General features: G+C 34.9%; 2 protein-coding genes across 2 annotated transcripts in view; one reads left to right on the top strand and one right to left on the bottom strand.

The window, feature by feature from the left end:
• Positions 1–460: 460 nt before the first annotated feature.
• Positions 461–19,366, bottom strand: Burs (Cuticle-tanning hormone bursicon). Its single transcript, XM_089092870.1, has 4 exons — positions 19,244–19,366; positions 10,789–10,907; positions 4,560–4,685; positions 461–1,397 (listed from the first exon to the last, which is right to left on the bottom strand). Exons 1-4 carry the CDS (start codon positions 19,296–19,298, stop codon positions 1,263–1,265), a joined length of 435 nt encoding a protein of 144 aa, XP_088948996.1. The 5' UTR covers positions 19,299–19,366; the 3' UTR covers positions 461–1,262.
• A 269-nt stretch (positions 19,367–19,635) lies between these two features.
• Positions 19,636–27,403, top strand: part of Pburs (bursicon subunit partner of burs) — a 9,716-nt gene continuing 1,948 nt past the window's right edge. Inside the window, exons 1-2 of the mRNA XM_089092869.1 lie at positions 19,636–19,747; positions 26,371–26,495. Of these exons, the coding sequence (XP_088948995.1) occupies positions 19,636–19,747; positions 26,371–26,495 (237 nt within the window). The remainder of the gene's footprint in view (positions 19,748–26,370; positions 26,496–27,403) is intronic.

Below are 27,403 nucleotides of genomic sequence, written 5' to 3'. Positions count from 1 at the left end.
AAAGAGCTCCATTAAACCAAAGATAAGCAGAAACAAAGTCAAATAATTTTCCAAGCGTAAAGCTATGACAAATCACTCCAAAACGAACAGAAATTACAATAAATAACAGAATCAAATTCAAAAAGAAAGAAACTAAGATGAGGAAGGCTGACACTCTTATGCTTTCTAAAGACTATAATAAAAAAAAAAAAAAAATCAACAAAAAATTACAAATTCTAAAAAAAATTCTTTTTAGCTTTAATACGTCCGTTTATTAAGGTTTTCAGGAATGAATCTTATCATATCCACATTCAGCCCACATTAAGTTTTTTTTCAGTAATCTTGGTTATGATCGTTTTTTTTTTTTTTTTTTTTTTTTTTTTTTTTTTTTTTTTACTTGTATGAGAATAGAAACATTCAGCTCGAAATAAGTATTTTTTTTTAGTAAAGTGCAGATTTCGATCTGGTCTTTAGAAGGTATGGAAGGAGGGTGTCGGTCCTACTCCTCTTAGTTTCTATCGTTTTGATTTTGACTCGGTTAAATAGTTTCTATTCTGTTTTATTTGACTTTATTTCAGCTCATTTATGGTTTAACGGAGCTCTTTAATTTTCTTAGAAAACTTTGATTTGTGACTTTTTTTTTTAAGTTAATAACAATCATATAGACAGAATACATTGGGTATAGTGGCACAATATGTTTATTTTGTTTACATATTGTATATTATCAATTAATAGTTTTTTTTCAATATAAGATAGATTTTCTGATCTCTCCATATTTGTTTGTCTAAATTTGCAACTAATTCATATTAATAACTATTGCATTCTAACTAATTCAAACAACCAGATTTCATTTTACCATCCTGCATTAAGGCTATAATTAAGGTTGCATTAAGGCTATACCATATTTTTGTCAATTTCAAAGGTAATTGTTTCATTAGTTTTGTAAGCAAACTTCGTAATTTTTTAAGCTTTAGATGGCTCTTTTACAGAAGAATAATAATGATAATAAGGATTGAAATTTTGTGTACTAAGAGTAGGCTAAAATTTCTAAGGTGGAATAAGCCATAGAAACAATAATTAGGGAAGCGTTTTTACGTTCAGAAGGGTGATATGTACAAAGTAGCTTGACTGCAGCAAATCAAAATGTGTTTTTTTTTGTCCAATATGTTTTCACAAATAACATGATTATATTTTATATATTCTGACAAATATATAGCAAGAAACTTTTGGTATTCTAATTTAATTCTCTAGTCACTGGGTAAAATATGATATAAAGCAATATATTATTGATACTTGAATGGACGTGTTTGAATCAAACTATCCCCCATGAATCGGGCAAGCTCTTGCGGAATGACCGCCCCTTCTTCAATCGATGTGCATGGCCGGCACATGCAGTCCGTTGGAGCTCTTGTTACAACCTAAAAATAGATTGTTCCTTAAAGATCGTTTTCCAAAGTAAAACCATAAATAACCAAATTGACCAATATATTTTTTTGAGAATTACACCCAGATAACATCCTTCATAGGATAACTGGTTTTTAGAAAAAACTAGTTAAAAACTTAGTTCAAAACAAGGAATACTTAAAATTCTTAGAAATACTAGTTACCAAGTTCCTCTAATGTTGACATTCACACAAGGAAGTTTTGGAATGAGCATAAAAGGGTCTAAGCTCCCACCGATTCAAAATATTATGATTTTATTAAAATTGTTCATGTTTTTCAACAATATTCATATAGTTCCCAGATAGTTCATATAGTTTTGCTGTTTTGGCGAACTAATTCCCCTCGTAAATATATTATTGATTATTTCCGTCTAATGAGTCCTAATACGTGTGGTGGATCCAGGGAAGGGGCGTGGGGGGTGCGCGCCCCCTAACATAGTCTAAAGTAGTGTAATTTACTTAATTAACGCAAGTTTGTGTTAACTAAACTTGCTCCTAACGCAAGTTTATCGAATAAGACTATTTTGAGCCCCCCCCCCCCCATAAAAAATCCTGGATCCGCCACAGCCTAATACTTTTTAAATCGTTGATGACAAGAAAAATCTATTAGCCTATTAAATGACCGTAGCATCCCCTTGGGAAAGTGATGTAAGCTATGCATTTTACCTGTTCTGTACATATACTACTCTTTACTGGGAAATATCCGCAAATTTTTTTTCGGAGAATTTTTGGCAGGGGGGATTTACTTTGGGAATTTTACAGGGGAATTTCACACGGCGGATGTGGGATGGGGGACGGGTGATGTGAGCTACGTACTTTGCCCATATAGTGCTTGTTATTAGGAAATATGCTTTTTTTTTAAGGGAAACTTTCAATAGGCGGATTTTCCTGGGAAAATACTCCATGAAGGGGAGAGGGAATTTCCAGCATGATTTGAAAAACGACCCGGAATTAAATAAAAGAACGAAAATAAAAACATAAATATAAAGAATAAATTTCCAATGGGGAATCTAAGCAATTTTCCATGGGGTAATTTTACACGGGAGGCATTTTTAGCAGGAGAGAGACTTTCCAGAAGAATTTTTTTCAAGGAGAGAGGGATTTCCCGGCAAAGCTTGAAAAATGATCAGAAATTGAACAAGAATAAGTTTTTTCAACTGAAAGCAGAGAGCAACATAAAACTTGAAACGAAAAGAAACTATCCTATATATGAGGGGGGCTGCCCCTTCCTCAAACCATACCCTTTAAGCTAAAGTTTGGCTTTTTGGCCCGATTATTTAAGAATGTCTCTTGATATACAAGAGCCGTTTAATTGTAATAGGGCCTCTTCTTTAAAACACTAGAAAACTTTAGCGTAACGACCGAGAGTTGAGGAAGGGTTATCCCCACTCATACACAGAATAATTTCTGTGTTTTTTAAGTTTTATCGTTGGTCCTTACCAGGGGCGAATCTCCAGCATTTTTATTGGGGGGGGGGGGCAAGAGAGGTCCAAATCCGGATAGTCAAAGGGCATGGATGTATAATAATTTTTTCTTCATACTATTGGGAGGGGGGCAACTGCCGTCCCTTACCACCCCAAAAGACGCCCTGATCCTTACTTTCAGTTGGATTTTTTTTATATGATCACTTTAAACCACCTTAAAATGGCGATCTTTCTCACTTTGCAGGTTTTTGATTTCAAGGAGCGTTTTTACAAGTTCGGTTACTATATGCTAGAGTTCGTATTTTAAATTACATGAGCAAATGTGTGTTTAAAAGCTATGGAAAAACATTTATTATGAGCATACTCTTTTGGGACGATTTATAAATTTGGAATTGCAATATTATGGTGCTTCCATATTCCAATTCCGCAGCTTAAGTTACTTGACGTAAGAATTTAAAAGGTTCAGGACTGACAAAAAAAGAAAGAAAGAAGATAATCTACCAATTAGAATGAAGATTTCATTATTGCGAACCATAAATAAATCAGCAAGAGAGCCACAATTAACCAGTGTGAAATAGGCATTACTCATACGAGAAAAACAAACAATAGAGTAATAAAGGGATTTAACTATATTGCATTAATTTTAAGAAGATAATCTTGAAACTTCATACCAGATTGGGGGGGGGGGGGGGTTTGGTTGTGTTGAGGGTGGGATGGAGAATTTTATGACAGAACAAATAAATAGAGAGTAACCTTGTAAAGACATGTTGCAATTCCAAAACCGGGTCGTTTCTTTTATTGGGGTTTCGATCAGGTTTTTTTCTTTTTAAAAATGCAAAATCTTATATGGCAAGTTTGAATAAAATAAGATTTTGGTTAAGACGTAATTTGGCCCCCTTTAAGACATACAAGTGGAATAGTGCGACTTTTTTTCAAAATAAGGCACAAAAATAAACCTAACAAGTCAAAAAAATTAATTAAATAAATGTATAGGACTGTGATACCAGTATTTTCTTTTGTGGCATTCCCAGGAGGCTAAACGCTGCCACCAGTGTCTAGTGCACTAGATTTTATTTATCTATAATTTTTCAAGTTTTCAAATTGTATTCATAAATTGGAAACATTTATGTATGGATTCCCTTTTTTCCTCGGCTGTAGTATAAATTAAAGCAAAATTACTATTATCTGAATAAACAGTTCGTGGTAACGAACTGTAAGTAAGGAGTGACCTGGCTCAATAGTAACTGAAACTCTAAAAACGAAATTTTGATACCAATAATTACATAAAAAGAATTAGATTTTTATACTGATCTTAAATATATAAGTTCCATTAAGTTTAGTCCTACCTATCAAAAGTTACGAGCCTAAAAACGGAATTTTAATACTAGTAGATACATCAAAAGAATGGAACTTCTATGCTAAAAAAATCCTAAAAGGATTTTTTTTTTACTACTGTAAACACGATGATTATTGTGGTTTTTGAGTTGTTATGAAAAATGAAAACAGTTGTTTTCAAGAAAGTATCAATAGCGTTCTAACCCTTTGGGAGACTAAAGAGGTGGTGGTGCAACTTATTTCTGTTAATCTTTCCACATTTTTAAGTCACCATTTTGTGGGTAAAAGAACATTAGCGAGGTTTTTAGTACTTAATATAATGTATTAGTTAAACGAAGAAACGATTTATGAGCCAAGTTTAAAATTTATTATTATTTACCTTTCTAACTTTGGGCTCTCCAGGCCCTGCCTTGGGACAAAAAAGTGATACAACTGCCTCTCGATGACCGCTTTCTTGACAGCACATGCAGGATCTTTCTGTTTGCCACAGCTTAGAACCAGATACCTAGAAATATTGCTATTATATCAAAGACTGTTTCACTTGGTGTTTCACATATTTTTTTTTCAGTGACAGAGGCATAAAAGAGTGATATTGATCCTAATCAATTAGAAAAAAATTACCCAAAGTATTGTAAATGTACTATGTTCAACGTCAAAAGGCAGTAACTAGGCTGGGATTAATTAGCAATATGTTCACAGCTTAGCCTGCGTGCGGAATTTTATTTGGCGGGTAGGAAGTGAATTAAACGGAATAGCAAAGAACAGGCATAGTAAAAGGTATTTTTCCCTTTTATTTAAGGGGAAGATTTTTGAGGGAGTGAATTTACCGAGTGACAGAAAAAAGTAAAAAAAACAACTATAGAGTAAATGTGCATGGCCTAAATTTCCCCTACAGAAACATGGTCATACCTGATCAAAAATAAACATGAGAATGAATGTATTTCATCTTTCAGCTGAACGGATACTCAAAGTCAGGAGGGTTGGATTTTTTTTTTGAGTTAATGAAACCATACGAATTAGTGCTAACAAATCCGGGCAACTTACCACTGCGCCATTCATCCTCACGCCAATATGACGACACAGGCTTCTCTTCTTATTTTAGAGCTATACTTCTCACTCCCTACCTATTTTGAATATGTCCATTTAAGGTCATCCCGCCCGATTGTTGAATTTTTCTGATTCCTTTGATCCCAGCTGATCTGCTTATAACACGATTTCTGTCTACCCTATTCGCTTCATCCGCTCAACATGGCTTAATAACTACTTTCCTCTTAAAACAGGGGATCAAACTATTGGCTATTAACTAGTAAAAATGGTGTGTTAGGGTAAGATGTGCAAAGATCTCAATAAGATCTTGTAATAACATCGTCCAAACAGGTATTTTCCCTTAAAAGACTATCTTTACCCCCTCCCATCAGCTTTCTTCGTGCTCTATGTCTATCCTTGTATATCGCACCCAATTTGAGAACACTGTTGCACAAAAATAGAATTGAATTGCAACTTCACTGTTGCATAAAAATAGTTTGTGAATCTGTTGCACAGATTCACATACAAAAATAACTCAATAAACTGAATGGCCAAGAATGCCAAATGGCAAGAATGCCACGCAATAAACTGAATGAAATACCGCAATAAATTGAATGGCAAGCAATTTTTTCTTCAATATTACCTTCTCTCTCTCAAAGAAACTAATTTTTCACTTTTTCACTCTCTCAAAGAAACTAAAAAGTTTCACTTTTTTCTTTTTTTTACGTCTAAGAATAGATAGATAGATAGATTTATTGACACGAAAGCCCTATTGGGCCATGGTTACACACAACAATCAAGAAAAGAAAACAACAAAACGTAAAATGACACGACAATAAACTGATTATTCAAGAAAATCTTAGGGATGCCTCATACCTACCCGAAGGAACGTTCCAATATTATTTATATTTAAATAACGCCTACTTTTTATATTTCCAAAATCTAATATCTCTTTACTTTTGGTTAAATTTCTAGGAGGGGACTGGAAGAATTTCGAAAATTTGGAAAAATTAAACTTGATCCGGCAAATACAACCCAAACATACCAAAAATTTTGTACCAAATATTCTACAAAAATGTACCAGAAATTTTGGACTGTACCATTGAATGTTCAAATGTACTACATTGTGCCTAATTATACCAAAGAGGGTACAATTGTACCGCAATGGCGCTACTGAAGCCAACCATCTTAACCCCAATTTTGGCATAATCATAGGCTTATATCCCATCGTAGACTCGATATTAGTTACGTTGACTATTTACAGAGTAAAAAATATTTTCATAGCAGATTTCAATAGAGTAGGCTATTAGATCTAATTGCTCCAACTATAGATAAAACGTTGAGGTGCCAGTTTCTTATAGAGTAAAATATACTTGACAAAGTAAGCTAGTACAGACACAGTGGGGAAATTAGACTTTTTTACAGAAAAAAGTATTATAGAAAAGGCTGGCATCGATATAGTAGGCCTTAAGATCAAATTAAAGCAAATATTGAGGTGACATTGAGCTGCCACTTTTTTCTATACAGCTAAATAAACTTTATTTGCAGAGTGAATTAGTATAGATAAAGCAGATATAGATAGAGTTGGCTTTACAATTTAATTACTTCAAATATAGATAAAGCATCGAGTTGCCATGTTTTGATTGAGCAAGGCAGACTTTATTGACAGTTTGACAGAGGAGAGTAGTATTGACAAAGCAGACCTCGATAAAGTAGGCTTTAGGGCCTAATTACTTCAACTATAGATAAAGCACGGAGATGCCACGTTTTGATTGAACAAGGTAGACTTTATTGACAGAGAAAAGTAGTCAAACAGTTCGTGGTAAAGAACTGTAAGTAAGGAGCGACCCGGCTCAATAGTAACCGAAACTATAAAAAAACGGAATTTTGATACCAGTAGATACATCAAAAGTATCGGACTTTTATGCTGATTTCAAAAATATTAGTAACATCAAGTTTAGTCTTACCCATCAAAAGTTACGAGCCTGAAAAAAATTTGCCTTATTTCCGAAAAAAGAGAGAAACACCCCCTAGAAGTGATAGAAACTTCATGAAAATCAAACCATCAGATTCAGCCCTACTGTAGATGTTTCAAGCTCCTATCTACAAAAAAGTGAAATTTTGTATCTTTTGCCAGAAGAAAGATCACGGATGCGTGTTTATTTGCTCCTATAATATCGCGAGAGGGCTCATTCAAACGGAAATTAAAAGTTTTAGTGCCCTTTTTAAGTAACCAAAAAAATTGGAGGGCAACTTGGCCTCCTCCCACGCTCATTTTTCCCCCGAAGTCACCCAATAACAATTGTGAGATAGTTATTTTCTTCAGCATCGTCGAAAATCTAACAAATATGTCTTTGAGGATGACTTAATCCCCCACAGTTCCCAGCGGAAGGGCTGCAAGGTATGGACTTTGCCCATTGTTTACATATAGTATTGGTTATTGGGAAGTATACAGACGTTTTCAGGAGGTATTTTTTCTGATGGGGGATCGGAGGGGGGGGGTTTACGTAGGAGGATCTTTCCACAAGAGATGTTTGCTTGGGGGAAGGAACATTTCTATGAAGGGAGCGCCGGATTTCCCAGCATAATTTAAAAAGCGATCAGAAATTAAATAAAAAAACAAGTTTTTTCAACTGAAAGTAAGGAGAAACATTAAAACCTAAAACGAACAGAAACTATTACGTATATGAAGGGTTTCACCCCCTAGTCAATACCTCGCTCTTTACGCTAAAACGTTTTTAGTACTTTCAAAAGAGCTATCTATTACAATTAAACGGGCTTTGTGATTCAGGGATTTGTGATTCGAACAAAATTCGAACTTTTACGTAAAGAGCGAGATATTGATTAGGGGGAAAACCCCCTCATATATGTAATAACATATACATAATAAAAAAAGTGATAAGGCTCAATAGTAATCGAAACTTTAAAAAACGGAATTTTGATGTCAATAAATATATCAAAAGAATAGGCTAATAATGTTGATTCTAAATATATAAATAAATAAGGAACCAAAAAAATTGGATGGCAACTAAGCTTCCTCCCCCGCCCTTTTTTTCTCAAATTCATACGATCAAAATTTTGAGAAAGTCATTTAGCCAAAAAAAAGTAAAATTATTATGCAAATTTTGTTTTAATTATTCATTTACGGCTAGCTAATTTCAAAACCTGCATTAATTCAAACACGTTCAGAATTTAAATAAAAGGAACAAGTTTTTTTTAACAGAAAATAAGGAGCGACATTAAAACTTAATACGAACAGAAAAAGGGTTGTCCCCTCTTCAACGCCTTGCTATTTAGGCTAAAGTTTGACCTTGTCTCATGACTTTATTTTTTAAAACAATAAAAAAATTTAGCGTAAAGAGCGAGGCGTTGAGGAGGCGACAGCCTCTTTCATATGCGGAAAAATTTTTGTTCCTTTTAAGTTTTAATGTCGCTCCTTACCTTCTGTTACAAACAAAATTGTTTTTATTTAATACACACAGCAGATATCGATAGTGTAGGCCTTAATTACTTCAACTATAGATAAAATATGGAGATGCCACGTTTTGATTGAGCAAGGCAGACTGTATTGACAGAAGAGAGTAGCACAGACAAAGCAGATGTCGATAAAGTAGGCTTTAAAGACCAATTACTTCAACTGTATAATTAAAAACTGGGGTGCCACTTTTCGATCTAGCAAAGTAGACATCTTTGACAGCGTAGAGTAGTTTAGACAAATGGCAGAGATCGATGCATCAGACTTTAAAATACAATCAAATAAGTTCGAAGCAGAACGTTGAGTTGCTGGTTTTCGATAAAGCAGAGTGGCTCATTGCGAGGTTGGTTTTAGCCAATTTTTCTGCCAGTGTTTTCTGACTTAAAACAAAGAGAAGCAGAAATTGCAATAAAGTTTCGCAAGATTAACAGAAGCAAAAATGCTAGAATTAAAAGACTAATACCAGGCAATTATTAACGGTGATGAACTGAGAAGCTATGTGTCTTAGACTTAGATTTAAGAAGATGTCCATTTGGTTTCCGACATTACGAGCAAAAATACACAATCAAGATAGCACAATTTGGGTGTGTATGTATGTTGTTCTTAAAATTTCCTCTTAGAAGGCATGTGGTCTTCCACGTAAGGTCTTTAAAGTCGGCTAACTGAAGATGTCAGATTCGACTCCTAGAGTTTAGAATATAATAATTGACTCCAAAATATCTAAGTTTTACAGGTACTAGGTCTGCTCGGACTCCAACTCTCTATTTTCTATGCATCTTTTTTTAGTCAGGGTTGTCCAGGGGCTTACACAAGAAAACACGAGTCTTTTTGAAGGATAAATGTCGAGGTGGCTTAATAACCCAGAAACGTTAAACATAAAAGTTATAAAATATAGTAGAATCAGAACGTTGTGTATTTTGTCCGACTTATAGACTATAACACCCTAATTTCTAATTGCTGCAAATTTCTATTCTATTAAATGAAAACAGCCTCCTATCCAAAAGCCTACCACTATGTATAAATGTTCGTATTAATAAAGAAGGCTATTTCCCTCTTTCCCTATTTTCTGAACTATGGAGCCCACTTGAAGAGGTACTGATTTTTTTTTTCGTGTTTTGCTGTCGTACATGTATTGTTAATAAAATAAGTTGAAGTTGATTTTGGCTCGGGAGAAAAAAACCCCTTCCAAACAAAAAAGCCAAACTCAAGGGAAAAAAACATAAACAATCTCCTGGTTACGAGGAAAGGCCCGAGAACCCTTGAAAAGAGTTGCTTACGCAAGGTCATTATAGGTTTTAGCAAGCGTCGTGTCCTCAATGATGTCGGAACATGATATCTTTTTCCCTCGCTTCTCTTATTTTCCTGCAACATTTGTGCCATTATTAATTTTATCCTTATTAAGTTTTATTGTTATATTTTTTTATTTTATAATTAGTATATTTGATATTTCAAGTTTATATTTCGTATTCAATATGTTTTGTTATTCCAAAGTGTTCTATCCAGCAGCTTAAAATCAATTAAATACTTGGTATAAAACAATTATAAGTATTGAATTTGAAATTACAAGACTTTTGTCAACGAAAAAATTCTTGATTTTGGCACAAACATTCGACTGAATATTCATTCACCTTTTTCTGGAGAGGTTGAAAGAGGGAAATAAGAATGGATAACTAGTCTATGTGCACCTAAACAGAGGAGGGGGGGGGGGTTCAGCCACATCAAGGTGCTTATTAATTGGTCAGTGATTTTGATATCCATTGACCAGCTTCGCAGGAAGAAATCAAATGAAAACTGCCCTTCAAGGGATATAATGGATATAAAATATTTTCACTGACAATTGTATAACAAAAAAAAAAAAAAAAAAAAAAAAAAAAAAAAAAAACAAAAAAACATTGACAAAAATGAGCAACCCATTTGTAGTTGCTTTTCTCCTATTTTCATGTCTAAGCATAGGTACTCTTATTACCTTAGCATGCCAGTGTTGCATGGCACATATGAAGAATATATTCACCTTGAAGTATTAACGCTTAAAAAACACAAAAAAAACAGGCTTGATTTTCTATCAAATTAAAAATAAAATGAGTATAGAAATCAGTGGTCTGCCTACCTGTACATAGCTTGAACATCGACCTACACACGCAAACGAGGGTATGGGTCTCGGTACACAGCCAGGGTATTGAAGCACATGTAGCACAGGTGTTAGATTACATTCATCTGCCGTCGCGTCTTAAAAAAAAATAAATATATTTCTCGAATTAGTATTTGGAGGAAAGTCTGCCGCTCCTTGAATTTTTTTTTCAAGATCTTAAGATTCGGAATATGAGCCTTGGACCTTGAAAAATTATTTTTATTAAAGATTACCCTTAAAAAGTAAATTAATAGGATTTTTCAACTTGTTTTCATAACATTGGTAAAGTTTTAGATGAACCATGTATAGTCAGGTTATGTGAACTGGGGTACCAATCGGGGAGGGAAGGATTGCCCCCGTTACAGTTTTAAAAAAACACTCTTTTTTTGGAACTTTCATTAAAAATTCATAGAAAAAATTCCCCCGCATAGATTTTTGTAAATTGGCACCTTTGTTTGTAAATAGAATTAAATTACCGATATTTTTAATTTTAATTTTGTACATAGGTCCACGACAACATGTCAAATTAGTCTTTACGTTCTGAGTTTATTAGTTAGTAATATATTTTTTCTTTTAGATAAAAAAAAGCTAACAGTCTTCTGGACGCTACATTCTCCTCACATTTTATTCGCTTATACATTACAACTACTCTGTCTAATTTTGATACTACTCTTGATGAAATTTAAAAAAAACAAGTTTTCCTAACTGAAAGTAAGGAGCGAAATTAAAACTTAAAACGAACAGAAATTATTCCATATATGAAAGGGGCTGTCCCTTCCTCAACGCCTGGCTCTTTACGCTAAAGCTTTTTATTGTTTTAAAAAATAGAGTTGTGAGAAAGAGTCAAACTTTAGCGTAAAGACCGAGGCGTTGAGGAGGGGACAGCCCCTTTCATATACGGAATAATTTCTGCTCGTTTTAAGTTTTAATGTTGCTCCTTACTTCCAGTTAAAAAAAACTTTTTTTTAATTGAATTTCTGAACGTTTTTGAATTAATAAACCTTTGATTTTGGCTCACCGTACATGAATAATTAAAGCGACACTTGCATATTGATTTTACTTTTTTTGGTTAAATGGCTTTCTCGAAATTTTGTTCTGACGTAACTTACGAATTAACTTACGTCACGAACTTCTACATTCGTATGTTTTTTTTTTTGTATATTAGGCAGTTCGCCCCCTAGTCAGTACCTCACTCTTTACGCTAAAGTTCGAATTGTGTTCGAATCACAAACCCCTGAATCACAAAGGCCGGTTAATTAGAATAGATAGCTCTTTTGAAAGTACTAAAGAAAACCTTAGCGTAACGGGCGAGGTATTGACTAGGGGGTGATCCCCCTCGTATACGTAATAATTTCTTTTCATTTTGATTTTTAATATTGCTCCTTACTTTCAGTTGAAAAAACTTGTTTGTTTGTTTAATTTCTGATGGTTTTTTAAATTTTGCTTGAAAATCCGGCACCACCTTCATAGAAGTGTCCCTTCTCCCAAGGATAAATCCTCCATGGAAAGATTCTCCCCCGTAACCCCCTCCTCCGACCCTCACCAGAAAAAAAAATTCTCCTGAAAACGTCTGTATACTTCCCATTAACCAATACTATATGCAAACAATGGGCAAAGTTAGTAACTTAAAGCCCTTCCCCCGAAAACTGTGGGGGATTGAATCTTGCTCAAAGACATATTTATTAAATTTTCGACTATACTGAACAAAATGGTTATCTCAAAATTTTGATTGGGCAACTTCGAGAAAAAATGAGCGTGGGAGGGGGTGAAGTTGCCCTCCAATTTTTTTGGTCACTTAAAAAGGGCACTAGAACTTTTAATTTGCGTTTGAATGAGCCCTCACACGATATTCTGGGACTACTGGATCAATTCGATCACCCCTGGAAAAAAACAACAACAAAAAACGAACAAATAACCCGCATCCGTGATCTTTCTTCTGGCAAAAACTACGAAGTTCCACATTTTTGCAGATAGGAGCTTGAAACTTCTATAGTAGGGTTCTCTGATACGCTGAATCTGAACGTGTGATTTTCATTAAAGTTCTATGACTATTAGGTGTTGTTTTCTCCATTTTTTGAAAATAAGGCAAATTTTCCCAGGCACGTAACTTTTGATGGGTAAAACTAAACTTAATGAAACTTATATATTTGAAATTAGCATAAAAACAGGATTCTATTGATGTATCTAATGGTATCAAAATTCCGTTTTTTAGAGTTTCGGTCACTATTGAGCCGGGTCGCTCCTTACTTACAGTTCGTTACCATGAACTGTTTGATAACCATCCATATCCTCCAACGAAAGCTCTCAGGAAGGGAGCTGTGATAAACTTTCACAATTAGGAGTTACTTCGGGATAATCCAGTTGTCATTTGAGTTTTGATGTCGAGTTAGCCCCTTTCTTTGCATATATCGAACAGTTCGTGGTAAAAAAAAACTGTAAGTAAGGAGCGTTGTGGCTCAATAGTAACCGAAACTTTAACAAACAGAGTCTTGATAACAAAGATTCATCAAAAGAAACGAGTTTTGATGTTTATTATAAATATATAAAATTCATCAAGTTTAATGCTACCCATCAAAAGTTAAGAGGCTGAGAAAATTCGCCCAATTTTTGAAAAAGGAGAGACACATCCCCAAAGCAATCTTAATGAAAATCACACCATCAGATTCAGAATATCAGAAAACCCTACTGCAGAGGTTTCAAGCTCCTATATACAAAAATGTGGAATTTTGTATTTTTCTGCCAGAAGAAAGATCACGGATGAGTGTTTATTTGTTTTTTTTTGTCTTACTTGTTTTCCCCAAGAGTAATCGCATCGAACCAGTGATTCTAAAGATTGGAAGAGGATTCATTTGATCGGAAGTGAAAAGCTCTAGGGCCTTTTTAAAGTGACCAAAAATATTGGAGGGTGACTAGCCCCTACCCCATGCCAATTTTTCCTCCAAAGTCACCCGATCAAAATTTGAGTTGGCTATTTTGTTCAACATATTCAAAAGATTCAATAGTTATGTCCCTGACAATTACGTGACCCCCAACAGACTCAGGGGGCAGGGCTTGAAGCTATGAAGTCTGCCCATTATTCACATTTGGTATTGGTTATCGGGAAGTATACAGACATTTATCGGATAGGGGGGATTTTTTTTCGCGAGGGAGGGGGGGGGGGGCAAGTTGGGGGATCTTTCTATGAAGGAATTTTGTGGGATAAGTGAATTTTTCATTTAAGGGGAGCCAGATATCCTACAATTATTTAAAAAAGATCAGAAATTAAAAAAAAAGTTTTTCAACTCAAAGTAAGTAGCAGCAGGATTAAAACTTAAAACTAACAGAAATTATTCCCTATATGAGGGGGTTACCCCCCCCCCTCAATGCATCCCTCTTAAAACTAACAGAAAATATTCCGTATATGAGGGGTTATCCCCTCCTCAATACATCTCTCTTTACGCTGAAGTTTTTTTTTAGAAATCTTAAAAAGCTTATTACTTTAACAAAATGGCCCTTGTGTTTCAGGAGTCATTCTTAAATAATTTGAACAACAAGTTAAATATTAGCCAAAAGAGCAGGATATTTAGAAGGGGATAACCCCCCCCCCGCATCTACGTAATAATTTCTGGTAGTTTTAAGTTTTAATGTTGCTCTGTGCTTTCAGTTGAAAAAACTATTTTTCTATTAAGTTTATGTTAAACTGTACTCTGCTGGTCGTCTTTTTCATAATTTCTCATACTTTACGGCGTATCGCTTTGTACAGTTTTGACATGTAATAAATTCGTAACATTATTACGAGAGCTACAAGTTACCAATTCTAGTGAAATTTTTGGGTTGAAGCCTGCCTTTGAACTCTCAATAAAGTACTTAGAAATTTTTGTAGATATTAATAATAACTTTGCAGATAACTTTGCAGATATTATTAATCATTGTAGATATTAAACATCTGGAATATTTCCTCTATTCTAGTTCAACATTTCCATGCGGGTTAACTCCGTACCAGCCCTCTTTTTTATGTATTCTATGTATTAAGAAGATTCTCCGAAAAGCAATCTTCCTTTAACGAAAATATTATATATTTGTTATTACTTATCACAAGATGTAAATTTTGATTAAAAATTCTGAACATTGTTGATGATGGTGATGATATAAGGGTGATGATATATATGATGATATAATGTAAAGATGGTGATGATCTTGTTCAGTTAATTAGTAAATTAATTTATTGGAAACCTGCTTAACAAGTACACTAAGAAAAAGTGAAATGCTGGCAGAAAAAATGAACACAAAACAGCAACTCGAAATGATACAGCAACAAAAAATATTTACAAGAAAATGATTAATATAAATCAAACATTGAGAAACATTCGTGGCATGTGAAAAGATATATTTTAGTCTTTCTCTCTTGGTCACTTTACTAAACTAATTAAAAAAGTTTATGAACAAGAAATTTTTAAAAGAAAAGTAAAGAGCCGTAATAAACGTAAGACCAGAAAAAATAAATTCCAAAAATAATCTAAACTCAAAACAACCAGAAATTACTATTAAAGAACAAACGAAACTCAAAACACACAAAAAATAAAAAAAAAGATCATTTCCAATTTGATACCCACAGCCGTTGCTCAGATACGCCCTTTTGACAACTTGGATGCACCTGGTATATTTTGATTTAGTGAAACATCCCTATCAATATTCAATAAAAATTAGGATTTAATAGCCTTAGCCTTTCGTGAGGTGCTGGAGATAAGCCGTTTGGACAACCTGGATGCACTATGCCACTTTTACAAACAGGTAGCGGTAGAACTCTTTTGATTTAGTTTAATAGTTTTAGTTTTAATAGTTGAAGCTGTACGAGTATTTAGAGTCATATTTGCAATCGCAGTAGCAATAGCAAAACTAATAGTACTAGTCACGGTCAGAAGCAGTAGAAGTCGTTTTCACAATGTGTCGCACTCGTAGTCACAAGTTGTCACACTTGTGGTTGCTTTTGCAAGTCGTCCTAGTTACAAGCATTCGCAATCACAAGTAGTTGCAGTCGTAGTCATAATTTATCTCAATCGCAAGCAGCTTAGTTACAAGTATTTGCAGGCTTTAGTAGTCGCAGTCGCAAGTATTTATAGTCTAAAGTTTTCGCAAATGCGAATAGTCACAGTTACAAGCAGTTGTAGTTGTAAATAGTCCCAATCGCAATCTCAAGCAGCCTTAGTAACAGTCACAAGCAATTACATTCCTGAGTGTCAGCAGTCAAAAGAAGTCATAGCTCCAAACAGTCAAAGTTATAAGTAGTCAGATTAGCAGATACAAATATTCACCACCGCACTCACCGGTAGTCACAGTTGCAAGAAGTTGCATCTACCAGCAGTCGCAGTCTCAGTTTCATGTAGAGTTTCAACTATCCTGCATAGAGTGTGTTTTCAGTTTGTTTTACATCCCCTTCAGCATTTCCTTAAAGTATTACCTTAATACCCTTAGCTTTTTTAGAGACTTGTGATCTAACATGTCCCTTCTCCCAATAGCAAAACTTATATAACTTACAACCTTGCCCTGGGGGCCTGTGGGTTGTTATGTCACCCCGCAGGCATATTTATTTGAACTTTGGACAATTTTAAACAAGATGACTAGTTCAAAATTTTGATCAGTGGTATTTGGGGGGAGGGCAGCTAAAAAGGGCATGGTAGGCGGGATCGTTGCCCTTTGGCCACTTTTCAACATTCCTCTTAATGTCCCCTGAAGGTTTAAACTTAATACCCTATTCCATTCTTAATATACTGCAGATACGCCTTTTTGATCAACTTGATTTACATACTGTCCTTTGATTTAGCTAAACGTACTTCTCAACATTCCCTAAATTTTAAACTTAATAACCTTAGTCTTTTTGGGCACGCCCAGAATCAAACATTCTTCCTTTTCTTCGTGATAAATCCTGCATATAAAAATGACAAATTACACAATTTAAAACCCTTGACCTGGTGGTTTGAGGGCATTGCATCCCTGGAGACATAGTGACTAGACCTTTTGACTATTTAAACAAAATATTTTTCAAAATTTCTATGATTGTTGAGGAGAGAGGCATCTAAAAAGGATAAGGGGAGGCTGATCGCCCTTCGACCACATTGCAACATCCCCCTCAACATACCCTAAAAGTTTCAACCTAATACCCTCAGCCGTTCCTTAAATATTACTGATCCACCTTTTGGACAACCAATATGCACACAGTGTGTTTTGATATGTTCGGAATTGTATTCAGGGAGGGAAAGTATGTCATCTCCATAGACATAGCTATTTGAACAAGATGGCTATCAGCCGTTCTTAAGATTAACTTTTAGATAAACTGCACGCACTTAGTGGCTTTTGATTCAGTTTAACATACCCGTAAACATTCTTCAAAGTTTCACCTTAATATCCTTAGCTTTTACGAAAACAACCGCAATCAAATATTTCTCACTTTCCTAATGATAAATCCTGCATGTAAACAACGGGTAAATTGTATAATTTGCACTCCTTCCCCCAGGGCTTTGGAGGAGCACCTAAAAAAGTAAGTAGAGGATTGGTTACCCTTTAATCACTCTTCAACAGCAGCTCAACATACCCTGAAAGTTTGATCTTAATACCCTAAGCCTTTTTGCATACCCAAGATCATAACCTTTCCCCCCTTATTTGTTAACAATGGACAATTTGCATAACTTACAGTCGGGGGCTGTGGGGGATTATGTCAAGCCCGGAAGCATGGTTGTTTCACCTTTGAACTATTTTGAAAAAAATGGGAATCTTAAAATTTTAATCGGATGCACCTGGTGAAAATGGGCATGGGAGAGGGGCTGCTCACCCTCCGATCACTTTTGACTCTTAGACAGGCACTTGAACTTTCAACTTTCAATCGAAAGAGTCCCTTCCGAAGTTTATAGGACCATTCCATATGAATGTCTTCGGGTAAAAAAAAAAAATCCACTAAATCGTTATGGCTCTTTATTATAGTTGCGTTGCTTCTTACTAGGGATAGACTTGATATTATTTTGTAAGAAATACATTAGTCTGGGATGCAAAGCAAAACTTTCAACTATTTTCACGGGCCTTAGCGAAACGGAGCTTTTATGGCATTGCCAGTGAAGCTTAAATATTACAGTAAAGAAACGTAAGCCTTGTTCGTTTCATGCAACCTGTTGAGAGGAATTACAGAAGGGGTTACTTGTGGAGATACAGAGGAGCGTTACAGAGGGATTAATTGTGGGTTTGATTTCATATTTTGTCCCCAGAACAGCGTTTGATTCCATCTCTTTTGTTATAAATCTCGTCTTTTGACAGTGTACCAAAATTGTATACTCTCATCTATGTCGTCATTTTTTCTCTGTCAACAATGTTGTAAAAAACAAAACAAAAAAAAAAACGACTAACATCTTATTCGGCTATGAACTATTGATTGAGCGTGTCAAACCCCAAACAACCTTATTTTGAAAACGTCTACATTTATGTCGCAGACAAAGCAAGAATCGTATGAAGCTGTAACGGACAACCGGGAGTGCTACTTCAGGAAATAGGTGAGTCAAAATATGCTCGTTGAACTTGAGGGCTATTAATTTTGCACCATTTAATCGGAAATAACTTGAATGGCTGTATTCAAGGGACGGTACGTTTAAAATATGAAACATTTGGAATAGCTAATAATCAATATCTTTCCGGACAGTCAAGCAAGCACCGGTGCTAATTTGAAGCGGGACAAAGGGTAGATAATTGTCATCCCCTATTTTAAATGTGAAAAGATCCTTTTTCTGTTTTCAGTTAAAAATAGTAAAAATCCTTGCCTCCTCCCCTATATTTTTGCAAATTGATATTACACTGCTAAGGCCCATCATTCCCTTTTTTTCATTCTAGATCAATGAACTTTAATTTCAGAAATGAACGTATTGTATACTGTTAAAACTGGCTCAATTATCTTCTATTCTGCAGTGACTGACAAGTAAATATTGGATCGTTACTGGTCGTAGATATAACAAAATGGTCTAAAGCGTCATTCATATTACAAATATTGACAAACTTGATTCGTTTTTCTGTAGGCTACTAAAGCAGCGAAATCTTAGGACACGTTTGCAAAAACATATTTTGGAGATGGGGGGGGGGGGTAAATTTTAGAAGGGAGAGGGGTCACATTACTAGTAAAAAAGTTGTCTCATTATTAATGCAAAGTTGGAGGGGAGAGGAGGCGAAAAATGAAAAATGAGGTATATAGTACCATAAAGGCAAAGGTATATTAAAGAAAACCTATATGTTTCTGTGGATACTTGAAGTATATAGGCTTATCTTAGTTTTGACGAGCTTTTTGAAGACACTAAGTTTCAGCTAGGTGAGGGGGCAAACTGCGGTCGAGGGGGAGGGAAATTGCCCTATGCCCCGTAGAAAATTACACCCTTGCTCCTTAGGTTCAGACAAGCTGGAAAATTTAACAAAATTTTAAACTTACATTTTGCGGCCAGAATCCCAATCACTAAATACAGAACTTTGTCTAAATGTTCCATCTCTTTACTAGAAAACCCAGTCAATGAAATGCAAAACTTGTATGTATACAACGCTTATAAGGTGTTTTTAAGAGGTTTAAGCTCATGCGTAAACAATTGAAATAGTGGACTTTTAAGTAAGCTGATTTTAATGTTTCTAAAAAGACCAAAGTAGTTCATAAGGTTCTCATCAGTAGGGAGTCTACGGTTTTTATATTTCACTTTGTGGAGAAACAACATTTTCCACTTTGGAAAATGATTATTTGAACTTTTCTAAAGTGCGACCAGCTGAGACAAAATGATCTTTTTGGGATATAAGGTCAAGCTGTTTCTCAGTAGCCTCAGTTAATAACCGAAAATGCTTCTTAGAGGTTCAGTTCCAAGCTTACTGCTGGCACTTAGCATTTCTAATGTTGTTACAAGAGGAGATTCGTGTGAGACGCTGCCTTCTAGTGTTCATATTACAAAAGGTTCGTAATACATTACTGAGTTTTGTTCATAAAAGGGGCACAACAAAGATAAAGAGTAATTTATGAGAGTCGGATCTTTGGTGATCCAGCATGGGAAGTCAAAGATTAAAAACAAATAGCACCCCTTACAACGTAGCGTCTGGCCGCTTCATTAAAAACGTAGAAAGTTTCGAAAAAAGCTGGCAACACATCACGCCTTTCGTAAAATAAATTAGACCATGGGAATAATTTCTCAATTGAATCTTCATACATCAGTTGCATTTGGAGAGGTGTAATTATTTCATCTAAGACACGGAATACTGGTCAAAGTTGAAGGTATGCTCGGATAAATTTTACCTTCAGGCCAATAGGGCATTCATGGCGGTTAGTTTTAACTTAGCAGGATTTCTAGGAATTCAGACCTTCAACCTTAGTTCCACCTGTGTCATCTACGGCGCATAAGGCATCGACGAAGCCTCTCCATTCATTGCGCATGACTGACGCTGCGATGATATCCTCCCATTCAGGTGTCAGTGAGGTATCAGCCATCTTTCGATCCCAGTCCAGTGTTCTGCGCAGAGTATTCTTCGGGTGACCTCTTCTGTGTCTACTGTCAGGTTTCCAGCTAGGCGTTTAAGACACTAAAAAAAATTATTCGAAATTGTATCCCCTAAGTAATGCAACAAGGAAGAAATAAAAAACTTTTCAATATCAAACAAGTTACTGAAAACAAAGCTGACTGTAAATTCCAGTTGGCCCAATTTTAGGGCTTGGGGCTAAATCTCAGTTCTTGCCAAATGTCAAGCAAAACCTTTAAGAGCACTGATGCCAAAATACAGATAATATAAAATTTTGCCCCCGCCTCAATATTATGATAAATTACCCGTAATAACTTTTGTAAACCTAGGCAGGGCTGTCACGTATTGGGGAGGGGGGGGCAATGTTTTTGGTCACTCGGTAAAAAAAGAAGGCGGTAAAATTCTTTGTTCGGTTCAATAAAGACCATGAAAGTAATGACATGTCGTCTATAGAAGTATCGAACTTTGTCGGTAAATGTAGCAGTTTTACCGACTCCTGCCATCAGTTTATAGATTGTGCCACAATTTTCCATTTGATTAACTAAACAGAATTAAAATAGTCACATGGTATGTACCAAAATCTGAATTTCGACTCGTGCGGGGATTTTACTTATTGTATTCGAAACGGACATTATGCTAATTTTTGACAAAAACAATGGGTAGAAATGATCAGCCAGTCGATAAAGTCTCTTGCCCCCCCCCCCCAAAAAAAGAAAGATTTTGGCTAGTAAAGACGCTGAATCTAGGTAAAAGTTTTTGTGGTGAACCGGAATAACAGTAAGTCTGATCAAAAAGAATATCTCGTTAAAATTTGGTGAACAGTAATAATCACATTAAAACATTAAAAGAAAAAGTAAAACAGCAGTAACAGCCATACAAAACCACATAAAATAATAAATTCTGTAAAAGGGGACAACTTGTGAATAAACTTAAAGACAATTGCTAATTTTACACATGCAGCAGTGCAGTCAGGATTACATTTTGCAAACGATTCAGCACACTTTTAGTGGATAGAGTGCAGCCAGGGAAAGCATATTTCAACCTTCAAACTGTAATGGTTTCTAGAGAGTCCTAAATGGTAAATAATTTGATTGAAAAGAAAATTCATATAAGAAAGCTTATACGATCTTTCTTAAATTAAATATTACAACATTTTAACTTGTTCTTTTAATCCTTATTTGTTACCCTCTTTGTCCTTTGTTTTCTGTTTCTTTCTCCTCATCTCTTTTCTTCAGTTTGACTGAACATGTAAGGCAGCGCTCAAACTGACCTCCAAAATACTAACTTCCCTTCCAGGCAATAAAAATTGTTTTAAAGTACTAAGACCCTACTTGACAGTTGTAATTTGCTAAGATCTTTCTTTCGGTTGTTTCAAAATTATAAATATGCAGTATCACATTTCTATCAGTGTTGCCTCTTTGGACGAGGAAAATGAATCGGCAAAAAGAATTATTTAAATTAAAAAGCACTAACAATTTCTAAGTTCCCCAGGATAACTAAACCTTGAAAGGAAGTCTACACCCTCTCAAACTGCTTGGTGTCCTTTGTTTTTAATATTTTCTTTTTCGTTTTCCTCAACATTTCTTTTTTTAAGTTAACACCTGCTGCGTCGAAAAACTACATAGCAGCATTTTCATTAAAAACTGAATATCTGATCCTTCCTGAATATCTAATCCTTCCTCTGAGGCTTCCTATTTGGTAACGATATATATGGCTGTGTAAGTTTCCACTGAACCATTCCAACCGTTACATTTAATTTTTAATGTCCTTGGTACTTCGAATAGAAGGTAAAAGAAATATTTTGAATCCTGGTATTATCAAGATTCAAGAACTTTTTATAAGACATTGGTTTGGCTTCAATGATATTCTGATTCTGACAAGGGGCCATATTAGGTCCAAATACTGGGTTTCTGGGATACTTGTTTTTTTTTTTCACTAGAAAGGTTTAAAATTCCTTCAAAGCCATACAGGAGGAGGGGGAACTGAAACTAAAAATAACAACAAAAATAAAATTTTAAATTTCACATTTTAAATGAATATTCTATCGACAATATTATATTCCAGTCACAATTGAATTGAGTCAAAAAGGGAATTAGAAAGAACTGTTGAAAGTTGCAGATCTTGTAGAACTTGATTGCCATATACTTTTCAGTTTTTTATTAAAATATTTAATGTGTTTCTATTGTTTAATTTGTTTCTTGTTTTATTTTCTCTTTTGTAGCCGGCCACCGAGTTTTGAAAGTTTCTTTATAATTATCTTAGATATTTGGCTGAATCTATGAACATACCCGATTAACTTCAATTTCAGCAAAGGTTAATAGTCTAAACTTTATTGATTAGCCTTACCTTGGCTGTAGGTATCCCTTTAGTAAATTCAAAGTAAATACAGATACTTTAGTGTAGAAGGTAAATGTGCCTCAAAAGCTGCACACGCCAAATTCGCTCTGGTCCCTTGACTCAAAGTTACTCGTTCCGCATGTTTCAAGCGGATCAAAAGTCGAAGAAGGAGAGTAAGCCTCTAAAAATCATCATTCTCGTGTTCCATTGAGCCAGAGTACATGCCTCATAAATTTAAAGCCGACCAATAAAAAAAAAAAAAACTCCCGCCGATAAAGTTGAGGTTGTGAGGCTAATGATGTTCAATGTTTTCAGGGAATTTTTTCCCGACAGTCTCATGAATAATGCTTAAGAACTAATCAGTCAATCAATTTATTTAATGATACAGAGACAAAATTACAAAACTTTAGACCCTCACAAAGGCTCTTTGGCCTGTGAGAGTGGGAAACTAAACATAACATTTATATTTTAAATTTTTTTATTTTTTTTATATTTTAAATTGGTCCTGCCAGTGAATTTTTAGAGGCAGTTAATAGTTTAGAAGCAGTCCCAAGATAAAGTCCGCCAATCATTATTATAGACAATATTTTCAACTGAAAAGATACAAGGTAGCCTAGAGTTTATAATAGTTTCTACAGTTTAAAATTAAATAGAAAAAACAAGTTTTTTTTAACTGAAAGTAAGGAGCGACATTAAAACTTAAAACCACCAGAAATTATTCCGTATATGAAAGGAGCTTCCTCAACGACTCGCTCTCTACGCTAAAGTTTTTTTTTATTGTTTTAAAAAATAAAGTTGAGAGACAGAGTCAAACTTTAGGGTAAAGAGCGAGGCGTTGAGGATTAACGTATTTCTAAAGTATTTATTGTTTTAAAAAGTAGAGTTGTGACAAACAGTCAAACTTTAGGGAAAAGAGTGAGGCGTTGGGGAGGGGACAGCCCCTCTCATATACGGAATAATTTCTATTCGTTTTAATTTTTAATGTCGCTCCTTACTTTCAGTTAAAAGAACTCGTTTTTTCTTTATTGTTTAATACCATACAAGGATAAAACCTTTGTTAAAACCTTTGTTCTATCATAATAAAACCTTTGTTCTATCAGCTGAATCGAACACTTGCCCATAGTCAATAAAACTGAGGACTAAATGTGTTTGATGACTCAGGCATTCAATGACGCAATTATTAACCTAACAGTGAAACTTTGTAAAAAATCCTCTATCCTTCCTAGAACCGCGCTATTCTTCGATTAAAACTTTGTCTACAGCATCTGTTTCTCTAGCAATCTGGTTCTGGCTCTTTAGCAATAGAAGGGGGGGGGATTTATCTTTCTAAAATTAGGGCAGGGAAAATTTTTGTGTTAATTGTTCAACGAAAGTACCAAAAAACGTGTTTTTGTAATTCTAGAGGGTACCCGATTATTTCCTCCCCCCCAATTGATGTCCCTGTATATATGGTAGAAGTGATACAGAGCTTTTGACATCAAGTATGCTATTTATTTTTTTGTATTGAGCTTTTGGTATGGTGTTTCTTATCGTATGAGTTTGTTTTCTTTTTTAAGTCATTTGCTTGTTTGCTCTGTTTTTCAGTTTTTGTTTAAATTGTTGTTTGACTGGATTAAGACTATTGGCCTGAGTTAAAAATTGACAACTTGCTTCTGCTTCTAAGCGAGGATAATATGATTCGCCTTCAAATATCCACAAAGTTATTCGTAATATATAACTCGCTCTATCAGGCCTCCAGTTAGAAGGTAATAAATTTTTGCTCGAGACAAAATTTAAATGAAGTATCGATGCATACTTGGAATAAGATTGGAACAGCAATAAGGTAACTATATTGTGTTGGGAAGATTACGACCAAAATCCTGTATTTGGGCTCGGAATCAACCAGTTTGTGATAACAATTTGTAATTCCGCACGATTGCAAATAAAACTCTAAAGAAACAGAATATTGAAAGTAATACATGCACAAGAATAATTGACATTTTATGTTGATTCCAAATATATAAAATTCTTTAAGTTTAATGTTACCAATCAGAAGCTAAAAATATGAGAAAATTTGCACGATTTTCAAAATAGGGGAAGTACTCCCAAAAAGTCATGGGGTCTTAACGAAAATCATGTCAATCAGATTCAGTGTATCAATGAACCATACTGTAGAGGTTTTAATCTCACATTTATTTCCTAGAATAAACAACAGAGATGTGTGTTTGTTTATTTATTTTCTCTTTATTTTGCTTCTTTGTTTTCCCCTGGGATGATCGTACCAAACCAGTGGTAATACAAGGTTGGAGAGGACTCATTCGAACGAAATTAGAAGCTCTAGTGCCCTTTTCAAGCGACAAAACGATTGGAGGGCAATTAACTCCCTTCCACACGCCTCACCTCCAAATTCATCTGATCAGAACTTTGAGATATCCAGCTTGTTCAGCACAGTTAAAAGGTCAAATAACTATGCCTCTGGGGATGATAAGACCCCCACAACCCCTGTGGAGAGGGCTGTAAGATATTAAATTTGTTCCTTGTTCACATATAGTGCTTATTGTTGGTATGTGTACAGACATTGCCAGAATTCCAGTACAGAGTACTTTTTATCTGTCTTATTTTCTCTCTGGTGACTCAATTTTACACAAAGAGATATCCGAGGTAAATTCTCCTGTGTAAAATGTCAGGGGTGATGGAATTGCGGGGCGGGCGGGGCAAATTTTGGAATGCGGGACGGGGGAAAGTTGGAATTTGGGGCCTGGGACTCCGGGTAAATTTCTTATGAAGAGGAAAATTTCTGGCATGATTTGGAAAACGATCAGAAATTGAAATAAAAACATGTCTTTTTTAGGCCAAGGAGAACGATTCGGGTAGAATTGTCTGCAGAAAGTTTTTCGGGGGGGGGGGGGATTTTCAGTGAGGATAGAATTGTCTGGGGAAATCTTTCATGGGTGATTTAACGCCGGACGAATTTTCCATGATTTTTTTTCGTGGGGGAAATTCTCCTTCGATGGGAAGGGTGAATTTCCCGGCATTGTTTAAAAACAATCAGATATTAAATGAAAAAAAATCAAGCGCTTTTAACTGAAAGTAAGGAGCAACATTAAAACTTAAGACGAACAGAAATGTCTCCATTTATGGGATGGCTGTGCCTTCTTCAATACCTCACTCTTTACGCTTAAGTTTGACTTTTCTCCCATTCTTTAAGAACGAATGAAGCAGACTCCCAATTAGGACAAAAAACTTTTTAGGGTACTGAAAAACTTTAGCGTGAAGAGCGAAGGATTGAGAAGGGGTAGTCCCCTCATAAATTTATTAATTTCTGTTCGTTTTAATTTTATTGTTACTCCTCACTTTCAGTTGAAATTTTTTAAAAAATAAATGTCATATAAAAGCGACAAATATAGGATTTCAGTTTTGTGTACCGATTTCCTCTAAATAAGAAACTCAAGTGCATCTTCACCCTCATTTAACAAAAATGTTACTCATGGGGTTGTGATTTCCAAAACAAGATTCGAAAATTGGAATCACGGCTTTGGGTTGTGATTCTAAAACCAGATCTAAGTAAAAAGTTACCACTCTCCAAAATATTTTGACTATATTTTTTTTTACTCGCTTTCCTGTCAAAATCCCAAGCGTATACGTGTCCTCTGGGAGTCATATTTGCTTTAGATCAAATTTCAGACTCAGAAATAAAAAAAAGCCTCTGTTAACAAATACATTTACTCATCTGGATTTATTTTTCTTTAGAGGAATATACAGAAAGTGGGTCACTGGCAAGGACTTGCGAAGGTGAAGTAGCAGTAACAAAGTGCGAGGGGGCTTGCAACTCCCAAGTCCAACCTTCTGTTAATCATCCTACAGGGTTTCTCAAGGTACAGATTTCTTCTTTTTTCAAATCTCTAAATCCATATTTCCAAATCTTTCCAAATCCCTATTTTCAGATCACCATATTGATACTGAAAAAGAGAAACGTCTACTTATTTTGTGGGCGACCAAGTGCTAAATTTAATTTCAGACAGGAGGAGAGAGACTAAAGCTAACTCACTTGTACCCCCTTCTTTTTTTATAAGAGTTCTTTCTTTTGGAAATATATTACGAATTTCTAAGAACCTAATTATTTTACTGCGTCCTAACTGTTGTTAAATTAAAAAAACAAGTTTTGTTAACCGAAAGTAATGAACGACGTTAAAACTTAAAACGAACAGAAATTATTCCGTATATGAAAGGGGCTGTCCCCTCCTCAACGCCTCGCTCTTTACGCTAAAGTTTTTTATTGTTAAAAAATAGAGTTGTGAGAAAGTCAAACTTTAGCGTAAAGAGCGAGGCGTTGAGGAGGGGATAGTCCCTTTCATATACGGAATAATTTCTGTTCGTTTTAAGTTTTAACGTCGTTCCTTACTTTCAGTTAAAAAAAACTTTTTTTCTTATTTAATTTTTGAACGTTTTTGAATTAATGCAGGTTTTGATTTTGGCTCACCGAACATGAATAATTAAAAAAAAATTTGTATATTAATTTTACTTTTGTTTGGTTAAATGGCTTTCCCGAAACTTGTTTAATTTGATTTACGAAAATTTTTATTAGTAATAAATATACGCAACTTATGGATTAACTTACGTAACGAACTTCTATATTCATAGATTTTAATACATATATTAGGGGGTTCGACCTCTAGTCAATACCTCGCTCTTTAAGCTAAAGTTCGAATTTTGTTCCAATTCTTTAAAAATGACCACTTAATCACAAAGGCCGTTAATTAGAATAAATAGCTATTATGAAAGT

Source organism: Artemia sp. Qi Xiang Cuo, chromosome 8 (assembly GCF_049724085.1).
Source record: "Artemia sp. Qi Xiang Cuo chromosome 8, ASM4972408v1, whole genome shotgun sequence".
NCBI lineage: Eukaryota > Metazoa > Arthropoda > Branchiopoda > Anostraca > Artemiidae > Artemia > Artemia sp. Qi Xiang Cuo.
Note: the sequence above shows the minus strand (reverse complement) of the source record. Positions and strands in the feature narration are given on the sequence as shown.

Coding starts and splice junctions, on each gene's coding strand:
- Burs (XM_089092870.1), bottom strand. CDS start 19,298: ATGGAACATTTAGACAAAGTTCTGTATTTAGTGATTGGGATTCTGGCC. Junction 10,908..19,243: donor TGGGATTCTGGCCGCAAAAT/GTAAGTTTAAAA, acceptor TTTTTTTTTAAG/ACGCGACGGCAGATGAATGT. Junction 4,686..10,788: donor GATGTTCAAGCTATGTACAG/GTAGGCAGACCA, acceptor CAATATTTCTAG/GTATCTGGTTCTAAGCTGTG.